This window comes from Lepidothrix coronata, unplaced genomic scaffold, assembly GCF_001604755.1.
Source record: "Lepidothrix coronata isolate B3197 unplaced genomic scaffold, Lepidothrix_coronata-1.0 Scaffold10, whole genome shotgun sequence".
In the NCBI taxonomy this organism is placed as follows: domain Eukaryota; kingdom Metazoa; phylum Chordata; class Aves; order Passeriformes; family Pipridae; genus Lepidothrix; species Lepidothrix coronata.
Window position 1 is genome coordinate 3,123,123 of NW_016690190.1, and position 15,658 is coordinate 3,138,780.

The window sequence follows — 15,658 nt, forward strand, 5'->3', positions numbered from 1 at the left end:
AAACTATGCAATGTTGCAAGGACCAAAGAAAGGTGACAGCTGAAAATGGTCATTATTCAGTCCCTTCTCTTCCTTGCAAGCCTGCAGCTCCGAGGAAGCAAGGGGTGAAGGCTGCCCATGCACAGCACCATAGAGTGCCACAGCCAGGCAGCAAGTCTGTAAAACAAAGACCTCTATGTAATCTCAGCTAGCTATAAAATTATCATCTTAAAACAGACTTTCTGTTATTGTTTGTACAAATAATGCTCAGGTTCATGTTCAGGCAAGGCACAGGATGCAGATCTAGGACAACTGACAAATCCATGGCAAACAGATCTACAAAGTCACGGCAGTTTTCCAACGCAGTAGTATTGATAGTACAGGAGAGCAATTAACTGTTCACCACTTTCCTTATTGAGAAAGGTGTGTGGCAGCTGGTATGTGCTTTTCTTATTTTTTTTAAATAAAAAATATCTTATATTCAGGGAAAAAGTCCATTTAAGTGACTTTCACTTTTACTTCCTGACTGCATAGAAAGTTCTCTGCTTACCTGTGTCTGACAAGATTAGATCATTAATTTGCAAAAGAACAACCTTTAGGCTCCTACAAAAGCAGTGGGACATGGAAGTGCATGAATTAGGGCAGCCCAGGGACTCATTGCACTCAGTTGTCTTTCTGACATTTTCTAAGGGCACTGGCTGTGCCTGAAAATAACAGGCTTTAGGAAAACTGATGAGACCTTACACACATCCCTCCTCTTGGTTCCTTCCACATATGGCATGCACAGCTGAACCACTTGTGACTCTTGATGAATTATGACAGCTTATACATCAAGACTGTTTTAAAATAAACCACAAATTTTTGTTTCCACGCTATTGGTCATCCTAAATGTTATCCCACCATCCACCAAGTTTCAAGTACTATGACCACAACCCAAGCTTCCCCCACATCATCCCAGTTGGAGCACACACCACTGGGAAACTTCTCAATCACTGGGAGGAGTGCCAGGCAGCAGCAGGGCAACACAAAATAGCCATCACCAACTTCAGCCTGCGGGGTGGAAAGGAGGTGGCCATGCCAGTGGCCACCCTCACACAGACCCTTTGTCTCACTGCTCACTGCTGCAGGCAGTGGCTCTGCAGCCCTGGTGGGACACTGCTGTGTGCCATTATTCAGCTCACCACAGACTTCCTCACTGTTGGTGTCATGGCATGGTGGGGAGTTAACTTCAGCAGCTGCAATATGCCTGCTTTTCTTGACCTAAACCCAGTGGGGACAGAAGAAGGACAGGATGTCACAGAGGCGGTCGAACTTGACATAGCAGAACAAGGTGAGAAGAGATGTCAGCAATGAGACCAGGAAACAAAGCAAAGTTCTTTGCCAGCATTACTTGCAAAGCCTCTGGAATGCAGGAGCTTCCTACCATTTGCTGAGAAGACAGGCCATGATTCCTTTCTTGTGCACCACGACGTAGGTTCTTTCACTTTTCCTTCTTCCACATTCCTTGCCCAGTCTCCCTTCGGCACATCAGTACCATCATAGGCAGGAATCAACCCTAAGTGATTGTATCAGTTAATTGTACACTCAGTAGTGGTGGTTTCAGCAGTAGTAGGTGTCACTGCATCAGGGCATGCAAGGCAAGCTCATCCTTGTTCCAGGCTAGAGTGAATGCTGAAGTTTACTGCTTTCTGCTGGAAAAATAATAGCCCCTACCAAAAAAACTATCCCCCAAAACCATCAGGGGAATGATATTTGTTAACCACATTATGAAGTGTTCCAAAGCTACTACTAAAGTTGAACAAAGATTAAAAAATAATTATAAAGAGTAATTTATTCGATATGAATTCAAAGGAGATTCCACCATTCATTACAGGACCACACACTGGGTCTCAATGCTGTACTCCAAGATATAGGCAGGGTAAATTTGTTGCTTCTCAAAGATGACAAAGATGGAAGGGTCTATTGGGTCATCCACACAGCTGTCATAAAGTCTGTTTGAATTGCTGGCTCGGGCTGGAGGGCGACAGTATTCAGAGTTTCCCTGAACAAAGTCTCCAACAAGAACTTGAGCTACAAACATGGTGTAGCGACCACTGCGAGCGGAACAGTATTGGTGAGAATAGCTGGCATCTCGGGCAAAATAGCTTCCTAGGGACCAGAAAAAGGCACAGGTAAGACAATACAGCAGCTGAGGAACAATCTGTGGTCAGCACTTTGGTAGCCAGTGATTCAACAACTCCAGGTAGCCCTACGCACATTCTTGCCAAGATGACAACACACGTTGGCTTATTTTAAAGCATCGACAAACTCTAGTCATATTTCACCATCAACCTCCCAGTCCCACCTGCCCAAGAGCTTTGCAGAACTGCGGGTACCTGAAGCAAAGAGAGGTGTTTTTAGTCCCTCCTGGAAAGGGATTGCTGTGGATGCTGTCTGCAGCAATGCAGATGGAGGCAGGGGAGAGTGCTCTAATGGCAGGAGTGCAGGGATCAGGGACAGTCAGTCACATCACACCCACATAGGAGCCTGGCCAGGGTCTGCAGCCCATGCTGCTACAGCCCCTACAGCCACACTTCTGCACTTGTACCTTTTCCATACATTGTCCCATGAGTCCCACAGAGCCTCCAGTCAAAGTTCTGCTCACAGATGGCAGACACGTGGGATGGATCTGTCCCATGGAACAGGAGCCGCTCATCCACCCTTTTTGATTTATTGACCTTCTTCATCTTCTCTTTTTGCCTAGAGCCCAAAAAAAAAAGAAAAAAAACAATGACTTGTTATCCTGGTTCACATGAGGACAACTTCCCAACTCAACTCCTCCTACTTTTGGGTCATGGAGAAACAGTGACACAAACCACTCTCAGTGGGGTTACTGCCTGCTTTGCACTTCTGTTGGTACCCTGCTGCACAGCTGGCTCGTGCCAGCAAAACAAAAAGTTCTCAGCATCGCTATGGACTGTGTCACCCACAACTTCATACCACATAAGAGAGTAAAGAGACAAACATCTCTTGACTGGAAATTGGTCAGTTCTCATGTTATATAAATCCTGAATGCATAAATATGATTATAAAACTGAGCTGTATGAACCCACGGTGAAGATTGTATAATCTCTGCTCCACCTTTATCATAAAAAAGTCCCTCCTTTTTTTTTTCTTAAACTCCTGCGTGGAAGAAACTAAAACCAAAGGAATAAACTTGAAATACCAGAGCTCAGTTATGATGAAGGAAAAGAATTTATTTTTTGAATAACACTAGCAAGAATCACATACACAGCCCCATTAGGTTATGTGATAAAAGGCTCATTTCCACACACACAAAAGAACACAGAGGCAACCCCAGTCACAGAGAGGAGCCCCAGTCTCCTTCAAGGGCTGCCCCAGGGGAACCTCAGCCCCAGGGAAGCCTCAAACCCACAGATCAGGGAGACACTTGGCACCATGAACAATGGAACAGGCCCAGAGCAGTTCACAGACATAAAGAGGGTACTGCCCATGAGAGTATGGGACTTGTTATGGGACAGAGGGGAAGTGCATTCAGAGATTGCACAGGACTTAAAACGCGATGTTTAACAAGAGGAACTGCAGGTGGGAGAAGGGTGAGATCAGGATGGCCTGAGAAAGATAAATAGGAAAATAGATGGACAAGGGGGTAAAAAGGGTTGGTTGTGTAAAAACAGGCCACTGCCTGGTTAGTAGGCTGGTCTGGCCACATCCAGTGCCTGATCAGGACAGTCTGCCCTATCTTCTCATTAAACTCCAGTTTCTAACTCTTACATTGGTGATGGAGTCTCCAGCCTGTGTGCATGCACGTGTTGGGGGTCTGTGTGTGGCAACTGGAGTAGGACCTTGGGTCACAGGAGCCATATATCCACAGCCCCAGCAACTGCAGCAAACGAGGGCACGTGTGCCGGTGTGTGACCACCAGCCAGTGTAAGGCTGGACAGCCAGTAAGGAGGGGAGCTGGCCCAGGAGTCAGGTTTTGGAGCAGTCATAAGTCTAAGCCAGATGCTGGAGAGACCAGAAGGTCTGAGCTTGCTTATGAGTGGGACTGGGAGGTCCAGGCCAATCGCTGAAGACACCGTGAAATCTACCAAGATCCATTTGCATGTGTATTTGTCTATGCCAAACATAACTGGAGATAAGAGGACCCAGGGGCCAGCAGATGAGTAGGCTAAGACCAGCTCCTAGAGGGATCCCTCAATGTATATGTATTCCATTAACAGGCTTTTATATTGACATTCATTTTGACACTCATTTCTGTTCAGCCAGAGGAAGGGACAGCAGTGAGGCCATTGGTGCTGTTTACAATTGCACGAGTGCTGTGCTGCCCGTGTTGATTTCTCTGTGCGTATTCATATATTTTCTGTATATGCACATGCACCTACTGGGAGCATGTGCTGAACCTCACTACTAACCAGACCCAGGCACACAGGTACATGGCAGCCTCACCTCTGCTGAGCCACTGGATTTGGCAACTCCTAAGGTAGGCTATGGAGGACAATAGATTAGGAAATGTTGGTCTTCTGATATCATAAGTAAAGTGAAAAAAAATAGATACAAACCAATGAAAAAGTTCCCAAAGTGTTGGGTTCTGGATCCTCTGAAGTTGGTTGATGCAATAATCTTTCATCGTCTTTTCAAACAGCCTTTTGATTTTTCCATATTCGTGGGAATCAAAGCTGAGCTGTATCAACTGAAAATTTTAAAAACACCAAAAATAGGGTATTACTGACAGTAACAACTCCCAGTCCTCCCAAAGGACTCATCAACCTCCTCACATCTACATAAAAATCACAAGCTCCTTCTGTTTTTCCTGTTAACCATCCTCTCCCCATGAGGAAGCACAGACACTAACTGAGGGAAATCAGTGCAATCCAATATGAGCTTCCTTCGGTGGACACACCTCCGCATCCAGATTATTTTGAGTTCAGAGTAACCTAAAGTTGAAATGCACAGCAGTATTCAGGCTGGAGAAGAGTGGAAAGTTTTGCCTTAATCTGACACCCTAGCTCCTTCCCTACAGGGCTAAGTTGTAGTTTTACCACAGCAAATAACATTTTGCCTCAAATCAACAGGGGAAATATTACAATACCCCCTTAAGATGCAATTCCTCCAGTTTATCAGATGAGGAGGTGCCTTGGGACAGTGCAAAGGACAGATCAGACCAGTAATGGCCAAAAGAGCCTTTCTTATCCTGCATGGTATCGTAGGGGTTTCTCAGAGAGCTTCCCAGGAAACACACATCTATTCTGACTGTGAAACTGTCAGTCTTGTTTCACATCATAGTTGCTTATTTTTATAAGACACGTTTAAAAGCTGGGAACATCTCAACTGCCTTGACTCATGTTCTCAGGAAAATCAGTACAGGACACAGTTCATCCTACCCACTGGAGAGCTGGAAAGACCTACCTTGAACCCAATGTCGGGTAGTGCAGACTGGTCCCATTGTGGAGGATAGATAGAACAAGATAGAGTCGTGTTTTGGCTGCAGAAGAGAAAGAGAAGCAATTTAGTCGATACTTCTAACCAAAACCCCCTTCTGAAGAATCCAACCACGGGTTCTACAGCAGCATTCAGGTATCCCTGGATTTTTATTTTTGTTTTACTTTTCTCATAACTATTATCCCTTTCCCCAGTTTAGATTTCCACACACATCCTAGCGGCACTGATGCATCCCTTGGCAGGTCAAGATACTGGTAGAAGAGCTTCAAACGAGAAGTAACACCTTCCTAGCTCGCTGGTTTATCCAACTGCTCCAGACAGCCCTCCACATGTGCTATCTGAACATCTCAAGGAAACCAGAGCATGAGCCCTCTCCTTCCATGTGGCCACCCTTCTCTGATTCACTAGCCAGATGGGTGGCCAGTGGTACTGTCCCCAGGACCAAGCCAGCCAGGAGCCTGTGGATGCACGGCTGTGCCCTGCAGGCACTACTGCACCAGTCAGTGCTCAACAACTTCCAGCACTATGCCCTCCTGGCACCCAGGTTTTAACCCAGGCAATAGGAGCATCATCATCCATTCAGGATCTATAGTTTGGTTTGGTTAGGGTTTTTTTTTAATTAACCCCCCTTTGGTTGAACCAGCCCTTAAACTGAACCCTCAGTTTCACACGCACTTTCTATCGGTGAGTTTCTGAAGCAAAGGCAGCTCTTTTTAAAATAAATCAGTAGCACAACTGACATTTACAGCAGATGTGCTCCAATTCTGTTAAGCTGAACTTCCTTCAAAAAAAGCCATGAGATAGGGCATCTCAAGTAAGTGCCTCTAGTTCATTTAATTTAGGGGGATTTGCCTGAATTTGTGTTTTAATATATCCTCAGCTTTCCAGGGAATGGTATCCATATGCTCCACAGCTCTTGGGATTGGCAGTCTCTTGCTCCTAATCTCTGCACAGTTTATTTATTAGCTTTGAGGCATAAATCAAGGAATAAAAATTCCTGGCACTGTTGGGTCAGCCTTACGTAGCCTTGCCTCTCACAGAGAGAACAAATCCACTCTAGTGGTCTCTCACAGCTGCCAGACACTGCCACCAAACATCTCTCCAGAGTGCTTCACAGAAGTGTTGCATAATTTACAAATACTGTAGCCACAAAATTTACCACTAGAGTCATCTAAAAATGAATTTAAGAAATCGAAAATTGCATTTTAGACAGGTAGGAGGAACTTCTAAGCAGAAAGGTGCTGTCCTATAGAGACATTGTTAAATAATGCATGTATATTACCTTGTGTCTTGTCCACCTTCAGGTAACAGATGTTTTGGCAGTCGAATAACATTTCTTTGTGTTTTAAAGAGCAAATTTGTTTGGACCATGTCTTCAAAGAAAAACACAATAACTCAAAAATTCATTGTCCAGGAACACACTCTTATATGTTAAGTAAAAATAAAAGAGGAGGTAGCCCTGAATATTGTATTGTGGTGCTCTCTCTATCCCACCCACCCCAGTCCAGACTTCATTACTGTTCTCACTTGCACTGCTCCTACTTGGAGATCAGCAAGCACAGGTTGTGAAACTCAAAGGCAACCAATCACCAACTGCACCTGCATATGTATTTGCACCCAGGCTGCCAGCCAGAGAAAACTAGGTCTGATGGTAGGCCTGCAGCAGGGAAGAGTTTTCAATACAATGGGGGCCATAAACCTGACTTTCCTGGCAGCACTGGGTTGTTACGTGGTGCTAAGAGGAAAGTCTGCCCTCTCTTCTTGGTCCTGTAACAATCTCACAGAGCACACGCTGTGTGACATGGCTAATTATCCATTGTTTCCTCCTTTAAACACCACTTTTGATTCATGCCAGGAAACAGATTTAAAGTTTGGAAAGCTAACAGGAGTTTTAAGATGGGTAAATAAATTAGAAACAGAAAAGCATTTCTCATTTTCCCATTTCTCTCTCTGTGCAACCAGCCCTAAATTTTCATTAGCTGCACTCTGTGCTTTCTCTCCCCATAATTAGCTTGCAAGATGTCCACTACGGTCTCACTTCTTTACCACTTGACTTTTAAGTCTTTTGTTTTGGGTTTTTTTCTGGTTTCTCGTTCCTTCTCTTTAGTTGTATAAATCCAAATGGACAAGCCAGGTGCCATGAAGCAAAGCATTTACTCTCGACCCTTCTTCTGAATATACAATATTGTCAGAGATGCTTTTTTGACTACAGATGCCCAAGTGTAGAAGCTTGAGCAAGGCATCTCAGAACTGCAGAGAAATGTACATACTGCTCAAGTTCTGCAGCATTGGAGAAAATTTGCAGGAGGAAAAAGACCTGTTCAAAGAGATGCAGACATAGGGTGAAAGCTCTGCATGGAAGAAGATACCTTCGAGCCAGCTGCACTGTGTAACAGACTTAAAACAAGGATATACTTCACCTGCAAAGTTTATCTTATAGTGCTGAGAACCAGCCGAGAAAAAAATAACAGCGTTCTTGTCAGCTAGATATTCATTCTCCAGAAATGCAGATGTTACACTGGCAGAGCAGTGATCTGGATGCTGTAGAAAGAACAACGAAATTATACCTGTTAGAAACCACCCTTCGGTTTAGGAGTCACTGTGGGGAAGTACCAGTGTTTCCCCAGGCCTCTATCATGTGATGCTGCTCTGAAGTAAGTCTCTAAGGTTTAAAGTATTTTATTCTGCAGTGACAGAGGGGTACCCCACAGAGAACAGCTGCTTGTAACAACAGCAACAAAGCAGCCTTCAGCCTGTGTGGTCAGCTTCAGCCAAAAGATGTCTGTCAGCTCTGGAAAATGCACACACTTTCAAAGCCAGTCCTTTAAAAGCTTTCGCAGAATTCCAGTCCTGCTTTGAGGGACAACTAATAAGACAATTCCACCCGAGCATCGGAGCAGCACTGCAAGGGCACCCAGTGGTGCGTGTAGAACACACCAGCTGCAGAACAACATGCCCTAAATAACTGTCCAAAGATGATTCAACAAAAGCTTTTGGCATCAACAGCAGATGGATCTCACCTCTTTCCCATACTCAATCCACTGCTCAGAATCATCAAGCCAATACCAGGAGTACTCCATTTCAGGAGCAGACAGATGAATCCAGAGATAACACAGGTGCAGAAGAGCTGATCAGTGCTTGGCTGCTTGCTCTGCTCTATATTGAAAGAGAAATCCAGATTCAAGTAGGATCTTCCAAAACTGTCAAAGTATGCAATATCCCTGGTCTGATCAGAAAGCTAATCACTTCTCAAAAAAGGAGACCCCCTTCAGCTGGAAAGTGCAGGTTTGCCCCAGAACCAAGGTACTGCTGTTTATACATTTATGTGACTGTCTCAGTTTAAAGAGACTGGAGTGTTTTGCTAAGGAGGACGAGTTATGAGGTAGACCAAACTCCTCTCTCTCAGCAATTGGAAATCCAAAATTAAAAGGCTCCAATCGAAGAAGCAAAGAAAAAGGAAGAAATAACAACCCTTTATTAAAGGATAGATGTAAATTGGCAAAAAACAGTAACAGAACACAAAAACAACTAAGCAATAATCCTGTACCCAAAAGACCCCTTCGAAAAGGAAACAGCCTGATATTTCTCTGTCCCCTAGCGCGGTTCTAATCAGGGTTGGCAGGAGCGCTGTTGGATCGCCGGAGGAGCAGAGCCTGCAGTGCTCGGTGGCGGTCGGGAGGGGAGCGCTGTTGGGCTCCGGCGGCCACCGCGGGGGGCCCCGGATCACGGGAGGAGCCGCAATGGAGATCTCCCAGCCCCAAGGAGGGGAAGGGGAGAAGGGGAAAGAAGGGCGGTTTCTTTCCCACGAAACTCACTTTGTCTGCGGCTGGCTGCGGTCGGGACTCCTCCGTTTCCCCGACGAGCACAAACTCTCCGATGAATTCTGAGCAGATTCGGGCTGGAGGCAGGGGCAGCGCGCAGGCAAGCTGATGACCAGGTCGAGAGCAAAACATACACACCTTGCCTCCCTTAAGGCAAAAAGTTAAATGTTCCCCCTTTGTAAGGAGAGGAGGAGAAAATACTCCCCTCCCTGCTGATTTGGAAGGGCCATTAGCCTGGAATGTAGTTCTGCCAGCCAGCTCCTTGGTGTAGTTAATCACCCAAGGCAGAGAGCTGTCCTCCCAACACAATATCCTTCCCCCACATGCAGCAGGGCAAAGGAAAATTCCCGTTTGGTTTTCTTAGAAAAAGTAAACCCTTGACAGTGGCATGGTAAGCACCACAGAAATAACCCTGACCTCTCTGTCTTGGACCTGTATCGCTGTTTTTCTCTACAATATATCTTTCTAAAATACACATTGTAAGGAAATACACTTGACACAATAAACTCAGTTTGTTGCATGAAGGCCAGTGATGCCACCTGGCTAACAGGCATAAGATTTGGCTTCTGAGCAGTGTGTGATCAGCTGCAGAAGTCAGAGTGCTTTCAGAAGGCACTGATAGCATCATCCCTCCTTCAATGTTCAGGAAAACAAAGCTGCTGCTCACAGGTACTGTACCAGGTGCAGGTGCTCAGGTCCTGGCAGTGGTTGGCTGAAGGGATGGCCTCTATGAGCAAAGCCCCTGGGGTGCCTCACACCAGACACAGCCAGCTCAACAGACCCACTGCGGGACACAGCTGAGCTCATCAGCCAAGCTGGTGGTGCCTCTGAGAAAGCTGCTGAGCAGTGAGGAGTAAGGAAAAATGTGAGAGAAACAACCCTGTAGACTCCCTGGTCAGTGAAGAAGGAGGGGAAGAGGTGGTCCAGGTGCTGGAGGAGAGATTCCATTCCAGCCCTTAGAGAAGGCCATGGTGAGGCAATCTGCCTCCCCACAACCTGTGGAGGACCATGGTGGAACACATATCCACGCTGCAGCCCATGGAGAACCCCATGCTGCAGCATGTGGGCAGGCCCTCAAGGAAGCTGCAGTCCATGGAGAGGAACCCTTGCTAGAGCAGGCTTATCCTGAAGGACTGCAGCCCCTGGGAAATGAACCGTTCTGGAGCATGGGAAATTTTTGAGCATGATGGAGGTGCAGAGGGCAACTCTCACTGAGTTACCGAGGACAACATCCATTTCCCTTCCCTGCTGTATTGGGGGGGGGGGTGTAGGGGCAGGGGGAGGTAGAAAAGTCAGGAACAGGGGAGTGAAGTTGAATCTGAGAAGACAGGGAGTGATCTTCTTGTCTTTATCTCAGCTCATGAACTTTTCCATCTTATTTTCTCTCTCCTGTCCTTTTGAGGATGAGGAGTGAGAGCTAGCCAGGTGTCTGACAGCCAGACAAGGTCAAATTCCTTGGAGCGGGGGATATCATTACTTACCAGCAAAGTCTCTGCTCTGCGCTCTACCCTAGAGACACAGCACCTACGAAGAGAAGAAGCTGAAACAGGTAGCCACCAGTAATTCCAATTTGGAGGATTTTACTTTGCTTGCTGCTGTGCTTCAGCCTCCATTCAATATCCCAGTTTTGGACCCAGACAACACTTTTTTCACCACTTCACTGTCCCTGCAACATTAACTATCGTGGATCACATACCCATAGCTGAGAGATGCCCCCCTGCCAGCCGTGGAGCTTGCAAGGGTCTGTGGCAAGGGTCTGCTCTGAGCTGCCTGAAGAATTTGAACACAATACGGAAACAGAAACTGGAAATGATCGTGTATCCGGCTCTGACGTCCTTCATACTTCGGCAGGGATCATGGGAATTTGGAGCAGGCCAGTGAGAGGAAATGGTTATAGGAGGAGCTCCCTCACAGAGCTATTTACAGTGCAAAGGTCCACACAACAAAGGCTTGGCAGTCCCTGGACTGCCAGAAGAAAGAGCGAGGAAAGACTCAAGTCTCCTTTGCAGATGTCGCTTGTTCCAGTGCTGCCTTCAGACCACAGTCGCTCTTTCTGCTCAGTAACAGCAGCCAGGTCTGTTCCTAGAAAATGCTCCAAACTCGTCTTCTCAACCATTGCAGGAGATCAGTCCCACTGCAGGAGATTCAAGAGATCCAGCAGGAGGTTTCTTTGGATGTGGCCATCCCTTTTCTCCCCTCTGCACAGCACAATGGTGCTGCTGCTAGCACTGGCTGAAGAATTTGAAGTTTGTGGATTTGAAATGTGGGATTTGAGGGGGATGGGGGAAATGGAGAGGAAAGTAGGCAAGTGGGGTGGGATGATACTTCCAAGCAGCTTTTCTCCACTGCTGCCTCCCTCCCTCTTCACTCTATCCCCACTCCATAAGCAGATGCTAACCACCCCTGCTGGCTCCCCTGCCAAGATCCAGGGCTCCCAGTCCGCCCTAATCACATGAACCTTGCTTTCAGTTATGCCTTGCTTTCACTTTCCACTTTCTGCTCCTTGCAGGGATTTTCCACTCACCAACTAACCCCAACTAGAAATAAAGAGAGATGAAACACAAAAAGCAGACAGAAATACTTTGCTGGCAGGACAGGTAGTGTCCTTCACCTTTTGCTGAAGATTTCTCTATCGGATCTTGTGCATCTGTAAATTTTTTTATATCTCTACAGGAATAACTTGATACAGAGGGAATTTTAAACATAAAAAGCAACCTCATGCTACCTTTTCTCTCACATAAGGAGAAAAGATGAATTAATGAAATATAAACATGGCTTACGGTATGACTAACTCCAACAGACCTTAAAGCCAAGCCATGAAATCCCCAACTTCCTGTGTCTCTGACCCTCCCTGCTCAGCAGCAACCCCGGGAAAGCTGTCACAGCCCGGCATGTGCCACCCCCCTGGCAGGCTGCCCAGCTACCACCCTTGGGAGCTGGGGGCATTAACCTTGTGCCCGACAGGTTGGATGAGCCTGTTGAACCCCTGCTCCGCATGGGAAAGGTGCCCCAGGTGCAGTAAGACCTTCGAAAATAAAGTACAACTGGCCTGTGAGAACTCCTTGTCAACTCCCAACAGCACATCTGTACCTTGCTGTCTCTGTCGAAGCCTCTCTCCGTGGGACAGCATGGATACCTCTGTGCCACAGACCCTCAGGAAGACGGAGCTGAGTAACATTTCCTTCTGGTTATTGCGACATACGCATGCGCGTCTGCCAGGCGTGAGCACACCCAGCCAGGCGCAGCAGACGTTTCTGGCAGATACATCTGCAAAATCAGCATCATTACGAAGCAGCATGCTTTATTCCTACTGCCCGGTTCCCCTTCATTGCACACCAGCACTTACCTGAAGCCGATTCCTCCCAACTTTCTAGTGGCCGGGGATATTCGGGACCTTCTCCTTTCATCAAGGAGTAGCTTCTGCTGAGCATCATTCTTTGAAAGCCAAAAGCTGGTGATGCCTTGCAAAGTGAACCCCAAACCTCAGTGCAGAAAGTGGGTACATCGCTCAACATGCTCTCCCCAGGCTAGTTATCACACTGCTGGCGGGGTTGCAGTATTCAGTGCTGCATGGAGCCACACAAACCAGTGTATGCCAAGCACAGAGCCCTGTGAGGCAGGCTCAGTCAGCCCTCTGAGCTGTGCACAGTCCCAAGTGTTTGCATTCCTGTACCTTGAAGTCTGATCCTCAGCTCTGCTCTTCCCCATGGAAATCAGAGAAGGGTTAGGAGCTTTCCAGTCTGACCTCGAGCCTTTCAGTCTAAAAAGCTGACAGTGTTTCCCAACATAGCACTGAAGCATAAAGCTTAACAACAGGTCAAGTAGTCTTGACTATGCAAACTTTTTCAGATGTAAACATTAATTTTTTTTTTTGTTACACAAATTGCGTTCAGTTGGATTACCCTGAACATTTTTATTTCACGATGATCCAGTCACACTAGATCAGTAGCGGCTGAAACACATAAATCTCTGTTTGAGTTTCTGGAAAGGGTGCACTCTGAGTGCATTTTATAGACATAGTATTAAAAAAAAATCAAAACATAACGCCACAAATGTGATTATGAAGCTGAACTTACTTTCTTCTGCATCTGGCCTGTCTTGTCTGGCTTTTGACCTGCTATGTAGTATCTGGCTTTCATCTCCACAGTAGCATAACTTTTATGCTTTTATGTTTCCCTTTGACTGATGAGATTTATAGGATCAGGTCCTAGAGCTTCATTTTTGCTTATGTGAATTCTCTAGTAAAATACACTTCTGAACTGAAGCTAAGAACTTCAGTATGCATGAGATAGCTCTAGGAAAAACATTCTGACTTGGTAGAAAATGTTTACATAGCTTTGCTGGGAGCAGCATACCATCCTCTCTAAAAGCAAACAACTCTCCACAAACTGGAGACTTGAGCTCACTGTAAATCGATACCTTGTGAGCATCTTTTTTTTTATTGTTTTTATCCCTTTTAATTGCAATGTCATCCATGGAGCTGTTGAACCTCAGATTTCTCACTGTCAGTGCAGCCACAGTACTATATCTGTCTGTATTTCCAGTATCTGACAGGTCTTGGAGCAGACATCATATATATAGCCCTGCAAGATCATATTCCTGCACAGTCAGCAGAGGCACCCAAGTGTGGTTTCCCTGCATATGTCAAATGATTTATCCTGTATTAAAAAAAAACATGGTCCTCCAGGTAGGGTTTCTTAGTTTTCTCCCAGGAATTTCAATTCTTGTTCACTTTTTCTCTTCAGAGGAAACAGACAAAGAAGGGACATTTCACCCTTTCTCTGTGCCTGTCTGCAGACACACAGCAGCTCTGTTGGATTTTCAAACTGCTCCAAGGTTTGATGTGGGAGTACTGGTGCTACGGCATGGGCATGCTGTGCTCTCAGGGGTCTTGCAGCATGGGACCAGGCTGACAGCACCTCATGCTTCCACCTCAAGCTGTGGAAAATCCCCCAAATCAGCACCTAAGCAGGTGGACTCAGGAAATGTTGGGGTGACCAGGCTCACCTGGTTCTGCAAGGTCTTCTGCAGGTTGGTTCCCTGACCACTCACACAGGATCCTGTCCATGGGCTGCTGTGGAAAGGTGTGCCAAGGGGTTCAGCTTCGGCAAAGCCTGGCATGAGGAGGGACCAACTCTTGTCTGGGTTCCTGGAAACATTTCTAGATCTCATTTGAAACCACACTAGCATTTAAAGCCAGTATCTTCTCCTGTAGGTTTTCTCAATGGTTTTCTCAATAAGACTGGATTTCCTGTTGGACGATCTCCAGCAGCTTGTAAATTAAATTGGAGGGGGGGAAGTGGGGAAATGAGCCCTACCAACCACACTGCTGCTGTCCCAGCTTAATTCAGCACAGGAACAGGAAGCAGTCATAACAAGAATAACTCTCAATTGCTTTGAAAAAAAAACACCCACCTTACTTAGTTCCAAAATTTTACAAGTTTCAGTAGATGACATCGGATTTGTAAATGGTACTTTGTTTTTATTGTAAGTACATAAATGCTGGATACAAAAGATTAAAAATGCTCCGTGTTCTGCTGTTGCTCTCTCCAGCAATCATCAGAGGAGTCCCAGCATGCTACTTCCCACCTTTTAGGAAACGATTAACAATTATGTGATTGGAAATAGCTAATTGCTGTTTTATCTGGACATAACATTGCCACATTAATAATGTAAACCAAAGTAATCCGATAACGGAAACCTCTCCTATGCCATTAGTTCAAATGAGCATTTATGTACTGAATCAGCAAGTCATTCACTGGAGAGCAGTGGGGCTGGGAAGCTGAGGAAGGGGTCAGGATCTATTCTTTCGTATTCCAGTTGATATTCAGCTGGTTTTGTTCAATGTGTTTGTACATTTTAAAATGTCATTTCAAAAAAATAAAATTCAAAGTTGAAAGATGATTTCAAAGCTAAAAAAACTTATTCTGCTTATAGAATAATCAAAATAAAACATTCTGACCTTACTTTGTTAATATTTGAATTTGAAATGGTTTTAAAATATCTTATTAACCTGAATCTCTACTTTCTGGTGAATTAAGTTTTGTTCCCCTGCCTCCTCCTTTCCAATTCATCTGCCTTTTCTCTAATCTGCTCTCCCCACCCCTCTCCCTTCATAATCCTTGCCCACAGCACAGATACTATAGCACTTCAGTTTGAAACCTGCATTTGGCTTCCATGTATCGGATTCTATGAACTGCAACATGCTCCCTTCCTCTATTTGCCAAGTTAGGAAAATAAAATATAGTGTGTGTATACACACACAGTTTTACTCAGGACCAGGCTAGGCTGCAAAATTAGGATCTTGATTTCAAAGACACTGTAGGCAAAGCAAGCTCATTTCAGAGAGCTAGTTTTTTTCTTCTGAAAAAAGAAAAGGGCAGAAGCAGATGTGATACGTGCATCCCAATCCCAAT

At 45.6% G+C, this 15,658-nt stretch overlaps 1 protein-coding gene across 2 annotated transcripts; it reads right to left on the reverse strand.

Annotated features, from left to right (window-relative positions):
* Positions 1-1,784: 1,784 nt before the first annotated feature.
* On the reverse strand, positions 1,785-15,641 carry LOC108492385 (poly [ADP-ribose] polymerase 12-like). 2 transcript variants are annotated; one of them, XM_017804668.1, is made up of 9 exons: positions 10,724-11,376; positions 9,237-9,389; positions 8,442-8,577; positions 7,842-7,962; positions 6,704-6,794; positions 5,389-5,464; positions 4,542-4,672; positions 2,567-2,718; positions 1,785-2,127 (listed from the first exon to the last, which is right to left on the reverse strand). In XM_017804668.1, exons 3-9 carry the CDS (start codon positions 8,499-8,501, stop codon positions 1,847-1,849), a joined length of 912 nt encoding a protein of 303 aa, XP_017660157.1. In that variant the 5' UTR covers positions 8,502-8,577; positions 9,237-9,389; positions 10,724-11,376; the 3' UTR covers positions 1,785-1,846. The 2 variants fall into 2 exon arrangements, with proteins under 2 accessions (XP_017660157.1, XP_017660156.1); XM_017804667.1 differs by lacking the exons at positions 6,704-6,794; positions 7,842-7,962; positions 10,724-11,376 and adding exons at positions 12,333-12,509; positions 12,589-15,641.
* Positions 15,642-15,658: the final 17 nt, after the last annotated feature.

Coding starts and splice junctions, on each gene's coding strand:
- LOC108492385 (XM_017804667.1), bottom strand. CDS start 12,757: ATGTTGAGCGATGTACCCACTTTCTGCACTGAGGTTTGGGGTTCACTT. Junction 8,578..9,236: donor CGCAGCCAGCCGCAGACAAA/GTGAGTTTCGTG, acceptor CTTTCAATATAG/AGCAGAGCAAGCAGCCAAGC. Junction 5,465..8,441: donor GGATTGAGTATGGGAAAGAG/GTGAGATCCATC, acceptor TCTCTTCTGCAG/CCAAAACACGACTCTATCTT.